General features: G+C 30.2%; 1 protein-coding gene across 2 annotated transcripts; it reads left to right on the forward strand.

The window, feature by feature from the left end:
• Nucleotides 1-2942: 2942 nt before the first annotated feature.
• Nucleotides 2943-12070, forward strand: LOC107442661 (putative phosphatidate phosphatase). 2 transcript variants are annotated; one of them, XM_043057887.3, is made up of 7 exons: nt 2943-3066; nt 6304-6405; nt 7821-7972; nt 9389-9696; nt 10495-10552; nt 10632-10811; nt 11848-12070. In XM_043057887.3, exons 2-7 carry the CDS (start codon nt 6318-6320, stop codon nt 11881-11883), a joined length of 822 nt encoding a protein of 273 aa, XP_042913821.2. In that variant the 5' UTR covers nt 2943-3066; nt 6304-6317; the 3' UTR covers nt 11884-12070. The 2 variants fall into 2 exon arrangements, with proteins under 2 accessions (XP_042913821.2, XP_071043217.2); XM_071187116.2 differs by having other exon boundaries at nt 2978-3066; nt 6301-6405.
• The last annotated feature ends 656 nt before the right edge of the window (nt 12071-12726 follow it).

The raw sequence follows: 12726 nt of genomic DNA on the forward strand, positions 1-12726 counted from the left end.
ATTTTATTTAAATTTTTTTTAACATATTAGGTTTGAGAACTTCTAAATTAATAAGTTCTATTATTCTTAGAGAGGTAATTGTGCATATGTTCTTGTAAGTTTATGGGGAGGTATAGCCAGAAAATTTGAAAATTTATTGTTATTATTAAAATTGAGCTAGAATTAAATCTATTTAGAGTCGCCAAATTTTGATAAAAAGTGACTTCACCTGTCCTAAATTCTTTCAGACTAGTAGTTCTGTCAAACCAAAATAAATATGGAGAAAGTACTAAATTAAACTATAGTTCAATATCAACAGAATTCACTAATAATAGTTAGCAACTTGCGCCATTTAGAATATTCTTTAATATGTGAAAATTTATCATATCGTTAAAACATAAGTTATTTAAGTTGATATTTTTTCCCCTTTACTCACTGTACCAAATTAAATGACACATGTACTAAATATATATAAAAAGTGGAGTAATGTTTTAAGATTTTTAGTTTATGGAGAAAAAAAAAAACTGGATGGATAATCTGTGTAGAGTTAGGTGTTTAATCTTTTGGATATTCATAATGTTTCCGTAAAAGTAAAAATTTTTTTTAATATAATTATTAACTAGATCAGCGTTTCCAAATTTTTATCAGCTACAGAACCCTAAATAATCGAGGTTTCTTCGGCAGAACCTTAATTTAATAAATAATGCTTACGGTATTTGTGAATGTATTAACCTGTAAGAGACTATGTTTAATTACAGGGATGGAGATTTTTCATCTTTATCATTAATGATTTTAAACAAGGTTTTATGTCTGACAGTTAAATTTTTACAGTTAAATCCTATTGCTTTATATAATCTAGTTATTTGTTTCTGGTGTATACATATAAGCTAAAAATGATTAAATAAGCTAAATTCTGACATAAAAACTAAAAAGAAGCTATAAACGGGAAATGGTTATTGTGGAAACACATTTCTTTATTGAAGATTTTAGTTATTTTGATTTGAAAAGTGTGATAAGAATTACTAATGTAATATTTTATAAATGCTTGTTCTTTTCATAATTCGTTCGATATATTGCTATTAGAATTTTTTTTATTTTCCTTTAAAAAATGCCATAAACAATGCTATTTCATAAACAGTTTACTTGAAATAATTTCATAAAGGCCTGTGTAGATTAAATAAATTTGGAATTATAGCTTGGATTTAAATTTAATCAGAGATTTCAAATCCCTGGTTATTAGAGTGTTAACTGGTGGAGCCCCTTTTGGGACGTGCTGAACTAGAGTACCCAGCTTACAGTCGAGGAAACGCATTAAAGGAGTATATTTTCGTTTTATGAGATAATTAATGTGTTACCCATTAAAAACGCGCCCAGCTCGAACCAAGTTCAGTATAGAATAGGTGTAAGATTAAATAAATTTGGAATTATAGATTGGATTTAAATTTAATCAGATGTTTCAAATTACTGGTTATTAGAGTGTTATCTGGCGGAACCCCATTTGGGAACTGCTGAAATAGAGTACCCAGCTTTCAGTCGGGGAAACGCATTAATGGAGAATATTTTCGTTTTATGAGATAATTAACGTGTTACCCATTAAAAACGCGCCCAGCTCGAACGCTAAGTTCAGTATAGAAACAGCAAAGGAAAAATTAAAGATCAAGTTTAAATTCAGTGTGATATGTAATAGGTGGATCGCAACGCTCGAATACGCCATCTGGGGAGAAGACCAGTTCCATGCTTTTGACCCTTCCCTCTCCTCGTCTTTTCGGTTGCATAGGAATGTACCACGATATTTTTCCTTTCCTTAATATTTTTGTATTTAATTAATAAAAATATTTTTTAAAATTTCCATAACGCTTTCTTTTAGAATTATGTTTAATGTAGTTTTCAGTTCCATATAGTTTCCTAACTTAAAAGATTTTAATCTATTTTCAAATTAACACAGAAAGTAACGTACTTCCTTCTTCCAAGACTCTCCACACGCTAATGGTGAAAGCATGGGAAGTGTGTGCAGGTAGAGAGTTCTGATCGGCGCTAACTATAGATCATTTCGATCGCCGATACTGTTTCAACCTCCACTTGTGCATTTTTTATTTTAAAATGAGTCCTACAAATAAATAGTTACTTTCATTTTTTTAATGGGAGAAATAAAACTTATAAAGAAGAGAAAGTTAAACGGTGATTGAATACAAGATATAGGTCGTGACGTATTTTTGAAACCTTATTACGTATTATGATCTCTCTCTCTCTCTCTCTCTCTCTCTCTCTCTCTCTCTCTATATATATATATATATATATATATATATATATATATATATATATATATATATATATATATATATATATATATATATATATAGTAAATAGCTGTTGCATAAAATACTGGCCATTTTAATGAATATATTTATTAAAGGATTTTTGTTTTATCATTCGATAGAGTAATTATTAACAACAAATTGATTAAATTAATTAATTATCAACAAATAAATTATTGCAAACATTCACCAAAGAAGAAATTAGACTTTTGCAAATGATAAGAACAACGAACAAGTAATATAAATTAAAACTAATTTATTCTCCTTTATATCTTCTGAAATATGACTGAAGCATGACATTTTCTTTTAGAATGTAAAAATTTTTAAAAACGAACTAAGAAAGTCCATTTAACTAGATTCCTTAGTTATTATAGAAACTCTAAAACATAAAATTCATGAATTTATCAGATTCACGTTAAAAAATGAGCGTTTTTAATTCTTTCTTACATTTTAAATTTGTAGAAAATATAAGATAAGATATTGCATAAGCTTTTTTTTTCTTCATTGTGAAGTAAATAAATAAATAGATGGAATTATTTTATGATATCGGGATATGGTTGTTTAAAAAAGTTATTTTCTCGAATAAAATTTATTTCAGTGTTATCGTTTTACAAAATTTTTACGTTTCATTATCTCGACTATTAAATTCTCGGGTTATCTAAGACTATTCGCAAGGACATCTGCAAAAACATAATTTATATGATATTTTTGCAAGTGAAAGGTGTTTTGTCTGTAACTATGAGACATTGTTGAAATTGTTAGGTTGTATCAGGTAAATAATAATTATTTTTTACCATTTTTAATAATAACTTAAATTTCTCTTATTGGAAAAATTTGAATTTTTGTTATTGGTATTTTTTTTTCTTTCGGTATTCGTATTTTTTAAAAGAAATATAGGGCTATTATTTCTACATATGAAGCATTTAGAGATATAGTGTATCAAACTTATTTAAAGTTAAAAGAAAAGGAAAGTTTTGGTCGCAGACTAATTCTTTTTTTATTTCTTACTTGTAAGCACAAACAGTGACATATATGTATGGTTGATACATATAGTTAAGTATAATATATGTAGGGTTGATGCTGACTCTCCGATTTTTACTTGAAATTCTTAAAATGCCATAGATTCAGCGCAATAATGCTGAAGGTAGGAGGTCATTATGGAGCGATGAATTGTCGAATTTGTGAAGGTGGAAGAGCTGGCTGCCGAAAACTGTTAGTAATAATATGAAGAGTGAGTTTGTTTGTATGTGAGTGTCTGGAACCTTGTGGGCAAGCTGTGGTAACAAGTTTAGGTCTTCAGGTTCTACCGATCCCGAAGTGTTTGACTTTTCACGTCCCAATGCCCGGTTGTTGCTAAAACTTGGTGCAGGTACCCGTACTGAAATGAGCCAGGCTCATTCTAGTCGGTAGTCTCTTTACCATCCCGATAATTTCACCGACGTTGGGGTCACGTTTGTGAGAACGGGGGTTCGAATCCAGCCGCTCGAAGTAAATGGTGACTGGTGCATGTTAAATTTGTCGGGTCGCAAAGTCCTCCATGTGCCCATAACAAATTATAGCTCTGGGGGTACTGAAATGGAGATTGATCGTTCTCTGGTTCAGGTCAAAATTACGATCTGTGGATGAATGAATGGGTTCGCCCTATAAACGGGTGTGACATATGGCTGTGGAAGAAGTCGTACTCTTGACTATAGATGGCGCCACTGTAAAACAAGAACAATCGCACTCCTTCTGCCTTAATAGCTGACCACAACAACATCAACAAATGGTACATTAACTATTTGATTTATTGACTAGAATAATGAAGTATATAATCGTTAAAACATCATCAATATATTGGTGGAAAAAAATAAATAAAGTGTTTCGAAAATATGAGTAATAAAACGCATATTTTTTTTCTTGAAGCAAATGAATTACATCCTTATACAGGGTGTCTCAGTTAAGCGTTTCAGAACTTCTAAGAGGGGTAGGGGGCACCCTGACGACTCGAAATCATATAGCAATGTGGGGTCGGAAATGCTTTCCTGAAGCGGTGACGTACACAGAAGCACCATAAAGAAAAGAAACCGTAAGTGAAAAATCGCTATAATAATACATTAAAAAAATTATATGGCCTCCTCGGTCACCCGACCTATCATATCTTGATTTCTGGAGTCATATGAAAACACTGGTTTATGACACCCCTCTTGATAATGCTGGTTGCAAGAATCGCAGTAGCTGCCTGCAAGATATGCCTGGAGTATTGCAGAATGTTCGATTGTCCATGCGCCGGAGATGTGAGGTGTACATTGTAGCCGGTAACAGAAACTTCGAACACTTACTTTGGCCCATGCACCATATAATTTTTTCAATGTATTATTATAGCTATATTTCACTTACGGTCTCTTTTCTTTATGGTGCTTCTGTGTACGTCACCGCTTCAGGAAAGCATTTCCGACCCCACATTGCTATATGATTTCGAGTCGTCAGGATGCCCCCTACCCCTCTTAGAAGTTCTGAAACGCTTAACTGAGACACCCTGTATATACTTTACTATATATACTTTATTATACAAACAGTACGCATTTTTTCATTATATCGAAGCGGTTGTGTGGGCGAAATGAGATGTTGGTGAAACAATCGTTTACGGAGATATGAGCTGTCGGCGAATAATTGTGTCGCAGAAATTATCTTGTAGGCGATGTGGCTCAGGGGATAGAGCGTTCCCCTTCCAATGAGGTGAACCGGGTTCGAATTCCAGCGATGACTGGTTGATTCGAATTCCGCACCCAGCTTGCACTGATCGCAGTGCTGACGTAAAATATCCTCAGTGGTAGACGGATCATGGGTTAGAGTCCCCTTGCCGTCAGGCTAACCGTCAGAGGTTTTCGTGGATTTCCTCTCCATGTAATACAAATGTGGGTTAGTTTTTATCAAAAAGTTCTCCATGACGACAAATTTCTCCCAATACTTGATCCAGGAGTTCTCTTGTCTTCTGGATTGGATTCAAAATTACAAGTCTACGGAGTTGAACATTCCTAATCGTAAACCCAAAATTGGGTCGGCTGTTCAACGACGGTTATAAAATAAAATAAGCTGTCGGGGAAGTAATCGTGTTGAAGGTAGAAGCGATCGGTAAAACGATCCTTTTGGCGATAAGAATGATTATGTAGGGATACATTCTGTAGGATAAGTGATTTTTGTTTTATAGCAGGCATTGAGCAGCCGTCCCGAATCTCAGTTTACGTCTATCAGTGCACGACTTTGTAGCCTTATAAGTTTGAATTCAACCCAGAAGACAAGGAATCTCCCAGATCAAGCATTGGGACTAACTAGCCTTCGGGGAGAAGTTTTTGATGCAACTAACCCACTTTTTTGTTCAATGAAGTGGAAAACCATGAAAAACTTCCCACGGGTAGCACGATGGCATGGGGATTCTAATTTATTATCTGTTTACCACTGAGGATATTTTACGTCAGCACTGTGGTCGGTTTGAGCCGGGAGCAGAATTCTTATCAACCAGCCACCACTGGGAATCGAACCTGGATCACCTTACAGGGAGGCGTACGCTCCATCCCCTGTTGGTAAAGTGATTATTGGCATTTTAACTAAACCCTCGGTAAACGTCCCAAAAATTCAACCGAATGGGAGGAGTTTTAATTTTTGAATTTTCAAAACATAGCCTCGGTTTTTATTTCGTCGTTCATAAAGAAAATAAAGGAAATGTGCTGTTGTAAGACTGCTAACAATCGAACATAAAGTCTTGTCTAGACAGATTTACTAAAGAATAATAATTGTCGTCTTAGTAAATTATCTGGCTGTTTGTGTTATGTGTAATACTTTTGAAATAAAATTTTTTTTTACTTAAAATTCTAATTAAGGATAAAGTTTTTTTGACGAGCAATGTGGTACTGTTGCTGAAAATTTAAGTCGAACCAATTTGGTTTAAAAAACTTTTGTGAAACATATTTGTAATCTTTAAAGTTTATACTGATGTTTTTTCCTACATTTTTATGATATTGTATTACAGATAAACTATGAGTAATGGTACAGAAAAAAATGGAAGAAAAGATTAAAGAGAAAAGGAACGCTGCACCTCAAGTATTTGTTGACTGTATGCTTCTTCTTATATGTAAGTCCTCATACTTATTACATATAACTATAGATATTAAAAATTACAATTGAAATTTATCTAGATACTGTTTCCAAAAAGATATAAAAATAATTTAACGTCATAAAAAACTTATTCCACTTTATAGACCAATATGACTACTATGAATTTGAAATTATAATTATTATAATTAATATAGTAATGATTTCCAGCTATTGTTATTAATATAATTAATACGTCAGACTAGGTCGAATAAGCTGTTGACTTTAAACATGCCGATGACAAACAGAGAAGACGAGTAGATTTCTTCGCAGCCGAATCCAAGAAAGTCCAAGATATTTTTGGGAGTGGCCTGATGAAGGACAATGGGGAAAGGTTTTCAGTTTACCAGAGAATTTTAGTATTGCAATTTTATTTTTTTTAGTATATTAATTTAGATATTTAGGGCAACTTTTTTAAAATTTAGATTACCCCCTTGTAAATTTGATCACTCAATATAGTTCTACTTGAGCGGTAATATTGTACAATTAAATCCTTAATTATAGTTTTGCAAGGTAATAATAATAATATTGCAATTGAATATTTTTTTTAGTTCTTAGAAGAATAACTTGCTTGACGCAGAAACAGTGGTGTGCTTTTTATATATATTTTTTCTGATACGTACTAATTATAAAAAAAATATATATATATTTTTAATTACAACAAAAACAGCTTAATAATTTTTTTTCAAAAATCTGTTAGATTATCAAATTACATTTTTACAGAAATATATAATTCAAAAAAAGTAGTTTGAAATTTTTTTTCATTGATATTAAAAATTTTATCAACAATTATTTTCGTAAATTAAAGACATTTCAATGATAATAACTGTTTCTCTAGGTGTGCAAACAGCTACAAATAAATGCACATTTAAAAAAAATTTTTTTGTTTGGAAGTGAGCCGCGTGTGAAAGATTACGCAGAAAAAAATACCGGTATTTTATGCTATATTTCATAACTATAAATTATTAAAATGCTAAATATAACATTTTCACGTATTTTTGACCTAAATGCTTACAAAATAATGAAAAATGCATGAAAAATATGTTTAATAAAAATTTTCTGCTGGTTTTTAACAGCGACTGTTAAAGAAAAAAAAAAAACTTTGATAATGACGTAGACTGCATACTTCTGTAAATTAACTATAATAAAAAAATTTAAAGCGCATGACATGAGATGTTTTGTTGATAAGTTCATTTAGGGAAGTTAATTTTTCGTTCTGTGCACTCTGTTTATAAAATTAGTGATTTTTGAGGAAGGATATTATCTTGTATTTCAAAACGCGGATGCAAGCGTTAAAACCAAAAGGATTTAGGATTCCACAATTTTTACATTAATATTCTGATATATTAGTAAACAAGAATTGTGTTCTCTAATTTGATTAATTTCTTTCCATAGGTGGAGGGATAGTGCCTATTGTTTGGCATTGTACAACACCAACTAGACAAGGTTTCTTCTGTGATGATGAAAACATAATGTATCCTGAAAAAGAAAATACCATTACAAACGCTATCCTTTGGAGTTTTTGTACTTTGCTTCCTTTAGGCATTGTTAGTCAAAATTATTCTTATTATTTGTTTTTTCCCTCAGTTATATCCTTTATTTAGTTGCATATTTTACGCTCACTGTGGAGGCGGAGATCAGTCCAATTTTGTGGTTCGTTCAGGTAGCATCATTGTAGTATTAAGCATATTTTTAGCCGAGTGAGATACACTTTAGTTTGAATATCAAGTAGAGATATTTATCTCAGAAAAATGAATAACATTGTAAATGAATGGTTCCCAACGAATAGTTAGGAGCATGGGAAGAAATCCATGATTGGCGAATTATGGAAAGATAACATATCCAAAAATAAAGCCAACCCAAAATAATCAATAGTAAATTTAAAAATAATTTGGCGAAAGTGAATCTCCTAAAAGACTATGAGAATTAGTATAATCATGTAACTGAGACATTTTTGTGGCAAGAAATAAAGAATAAAGAGTTATAAATAGATTTTTGTTTTTGATTTAGTCGCGACAGTGAATTAATTAGTCTTACATTAGTATTGAAATAGGAGGTTAGCCGTTATATTGATTGTTAAGAAAAGAATAAAATATTTTATATACTCTTTTTTATAAAAAGATATAATTTTAAGATTTATTAAGATTACTAAAGATTTATTACAATTTTATATAATTGTAATAAAAATTAAATAATTGGTTTAATTTAATTAAAATTCGATTACTAATGATTTAAAAAAGTTTAAGAAATTAAAGAAATTTTAAAAGCTAGGAAATATATATGTGTAATGTCTATTGTGGCATCACAATCACGTTGAGAATTACTTTGTTAGTTTTACTATTTTTATTTAATTGGTTAAATATTTAATATAAAATTGTGCATGAAATATTTGATTTAGCCAGGCATTGTCTGTCAAAATTAATTTTTCACTCTGTTATACGAGCGTTTTACTCTCACGTTGTAAATTACTTCTTCAATTTATTGTATTCGTGTAAATTCTCATATAAAATTGTGAATAATATGCTTTTGTGCTTCGTTAAAACTAATAGATATTTTTTCGACTTATTTACTTTTTTGATTTTACAAGGTTTAGTATGTAATCTTGCCGAAAAATTAACTGTTTTAGCACGAAAATACTATATGAATTAGTTGTTACTTAATAAACATATTACCTGCACAATTATTAATTAATAAATAAAAAATATTGTATGGTACGAAAGTATAAAAATTTCAGATTGCATAATTTCTGCAAAAAAAAAAAAAAAAAAAAAAAAAAAATAGGTATACAAATAAGTTTTAAAATCACACAATTACTTATTCCAAATTTTGATTCAATTCCAAATTTCGAATTTCTTATTAACAGCATCTTGGCACTATTTTTATTTAACATTTGTAAATTTATAACATATTGAATGGTAATTATTTTCTGTTTCTTAATTTTCTAATATATGCATGTGTTGCAGATCTGTCTAACGGAAGTGGTTAGAAAGTTTACAGTTATGGAAATTGAAGTGGATGAGATATATTTCTTTCGATGGAAAGTTCCGCACATGATTCAAGAAATCTACAGCTTCGGAGGTGTACTTTTCATTGGTCTACTTATGTCAGAACTGTCTAATGATTTCATCAAATCATTTATAGGGAGACCTCGTCCAAACTTTTTAGCCCTTTGCAAACCTGATTTCAATTGCTCTTCTGTCGCAAATCCTCATTATTATGTTACCGAGTACAAGTGTACCAATCCTAATTTACTTGATGAGAAATACTTTCGGTAAGATATCTTAAAATATTTATAAATATGTTTTTTTGTTGTTGTCTCATCTTATTATTTTTCGTTTGGTTACATAATTAGGGCAAGGTGTGAAAGAACGTTTTCTGATAATGTCTTTGCAAGACATATTACGACATGAACCAAATCGTTTTTCTCTTCAAGTTGAATTATAGTAAAGTGTAATTAACTTAAAGAAGGATTAACGTGTCTGATAATATAGTTTAATTTACACCACATTAAAGTTGTCGCAATTCGGCGATTTCCAAATTCAATCAATTTGTTTTGCATAATTTGCACAAGGTACAAAGGAACGTTTCCTGACCATGTCTTTGCAAGATATATAACGGCATAAACCGAATTGTTTTCCCCTTCAAGTTGAATTATAGCAATGTGCAATCAACTTAAAGGAGGATAAATGGTGTATGATAAAATAGTTCAAATTACACCTGATTAAGGTTGCTCAATCAATTCAAATTTCAAAATTTAGGCAATTTGGTTATATAATTTGTACAAGGTACAAAGGAACGTTTCCTTATCATGCCTTTGCAACATATATAACGGCATAAATCGAATTGTTTTTCCCTTCAAGTTGAATTATAGCAATGCGTATTCAACTTAAAAAAAATTGTATCGAAGTCGGTCGGATATCTTAAATTTATAGCGTAGATTTCATATGACAACATTTATAACTGCATGTAAATTATATTTCTTTTGACCTTCATGCGTTTATGTACTTATTTTTTTAAATATTTCTCTCAGTTTTTTAAATATGTACCTATTTTTTAAATATTATTTCAGAGAATCCTTTCCCTCAGGTCATGCAGCTCTTACAACTTATTCAATGTTCTATATAGTGGCAAGTATTGAATTTGGATGATTTTAACTTAAATGATTGAATGAAGTGTTATACCCTACTATATTCCTTTTTTTTCCAGTTTTATCTTCATAAAAAAGTAACTTTCACCAGATACAGTGTGTTGGCAAAGCCATTGTTATTATGGATGTTGTTGATGCCGACAGGATACATAACTCTTACCAGACTCGCCGACCACATGCATCACTGGGATGACATTTTGGCCGGTTTTTTTCTCGGATTTTTAATTTGTGTTGTTTTAGTGAGTTTTATTTCTTTTTCATTTAATGAGTTTTCATACATTGAAAAATAAAATAATTGGTGATATATTGAAAAATAAAATAATTGAAGAAATAGTACTAAATCGTTAAGGAGGAAAGTAAAAAATCGCCATATTATTATGGATGTGAATGGTACTTAAGCAATTTCGGTAAAAGTTACTAATTGCAATAAAAAATAAGCTATGTACTAAAGAGAAAAATTAATGGAAACATGATACTAATTCATTTAGGAGAAGCGTTGTAAATCACCATATTATTATTAATGCCTATACTGCTTGATTGATTTAGTAATAGATACTAGCTGAAATAAAAAAAAATTATGTATTAAGTAACAAAATAATTGGATAAATGGCACTAATTTATTTAGAGGAAAATTTAAAAATTCCTATACTATTATTGATGTTTGATGACAATGATATGAAATTGATGGGGAAATAGTTCTAATTAGTTCAGGCAAAGCGTAAAATATTGCCTTGCTATTATTGACAATGATGTTTAATTTCGGTTATAGGGACTAATAGAAATAAGAAATAAGTTTCGTACTTATGAGTAAAATTGATGCAGAAATGGTACTAATTCGTTAAGAAGGAATATAAAAATCGCTACTATTACTGCCGACAAATATGCTTAATTAATTTTGGTAATAGGCTTTTTTGATATTATGATAAATGGTGCAATTTTAATCAATATCAAATATATTAATGTAGGTAAAATTAGTATATTTGGTACATATTAAAACTGCATCAATACTGCGCAGACTTAATATAAATACTCTGGAAAAATACGTTTAACTGGCTTTCGAAAGGGATTAGTACCAAATCTATTGAATTACCATAAATTCTATTGTTTTAATTTAGTATTTGCAACAAAAAAATATTTTTCTCATAAAAATTATATTTACAATATGTTTGCTTAACATAAAAATTTAGGCTTATAAATGATCTTGAATTGTATTTAACTATGTAAATATGTATGACCACTGCAATTTGTTTTAGATAAATTTATTTCTCGTTTCAGATATTTACTATGACTGATTTATACAAAAACAAGTAAAACCTATTTACATCTGTTCTTAGTATGTGTTACGATGTTCATCAGATTGTACTTGTTGCTGACATAGAAAATAGCTGCTAGTATATTCTATTTACACCATGCATCCAAAATCATTTTGCTAAAATTTCACAAGTTCGTTTATGATGTATTAGATTTATTTTTCACAAATAAAGCTTTTTGCTTATTTCTGATTCGTCTTCCTTCTTATCTGGTTGATTGTCAAAGAATTCACATTGTTAATTAAAAGGATTTAAATTTTTTTTTCTATATTTGTAATTCTTACTCTGCGTATAAGTAACATTCGAAATATCAACTCAGAATTTAAATCTTTGTAACTTGTGTTTCATATCTAGATAAAGTATACAATTTGCATATGACTGGGAACTTATAGCTGAGTAACTTATAGGGAACTTATAGCTGACTTTTTAAGATTTCTCGCAAGCATTACAACTTCTTCATTTGATACGAGCAGGCATTTTCTTTAATCAGTCCATAAAATATTTTTGTTTTAATTGAGTCAGATTGACGTCGATCACCTAAAATTAACTACTAAGTCTTCATATTCAATCATATCACTGGTAATTATCATCTGGTTAAAAAAAGGACCAGTTAATGTTAACCCGTTGGTACAGATGTGACACCGGTGTCCCTTTTATATATTCTTTTTTCTGACGCTCTAATTGCAAGAAAAAATATATATTTGGGATATTGTTTAGTAAAGAAAAACTGTTTAAAAGTTACTAGAAACATCTGTTAGATTATCGAAATTATATTTGTATAAAAAAACCAGTTCGATTTTTTTTTCATTCATGTTCAAAAATTTATCAATAATTGATTTTGTGA

Source organism: Parasteatoda tepidariorum, chromosome 3, assembly GCF_982258835.1.
Source record: "Parasteatoda tepidariorum strain Cologne lab strain chromosome 3, Ptep-v5.0, whole genome shotgun sequence".
Lineage (NCBI taxonomy): Eukaryota > Metazoa > Arthropoda > Arachnida > Araneae > Theridiidae > Parasteatoda > Parasteatoda tepidariorum.

Coding starts and splice junctions, on each gene's coding strand:
- LOC107442661 (XM_043057887.3), top strand. CDS start 6,318: ATGGTACAGAAAAAAATGGAAGAAAAGATTAAAGAGAAAAGGAACGCT. Junction 10,553..10,631: donor ATTCAATGTTCTATATAGTG/GCAAGTATTGAA, acceptor TTTTTTTTCCAG/TTTTATCTTCATAAAAAAGT. Junction 10,812..11,847: donor TTTTAATTTGTGTTGTTTTA/GTGAGTTTTATT, acceptor TTCTCGTTTCAG/ATATTTACTATGACTGATTT.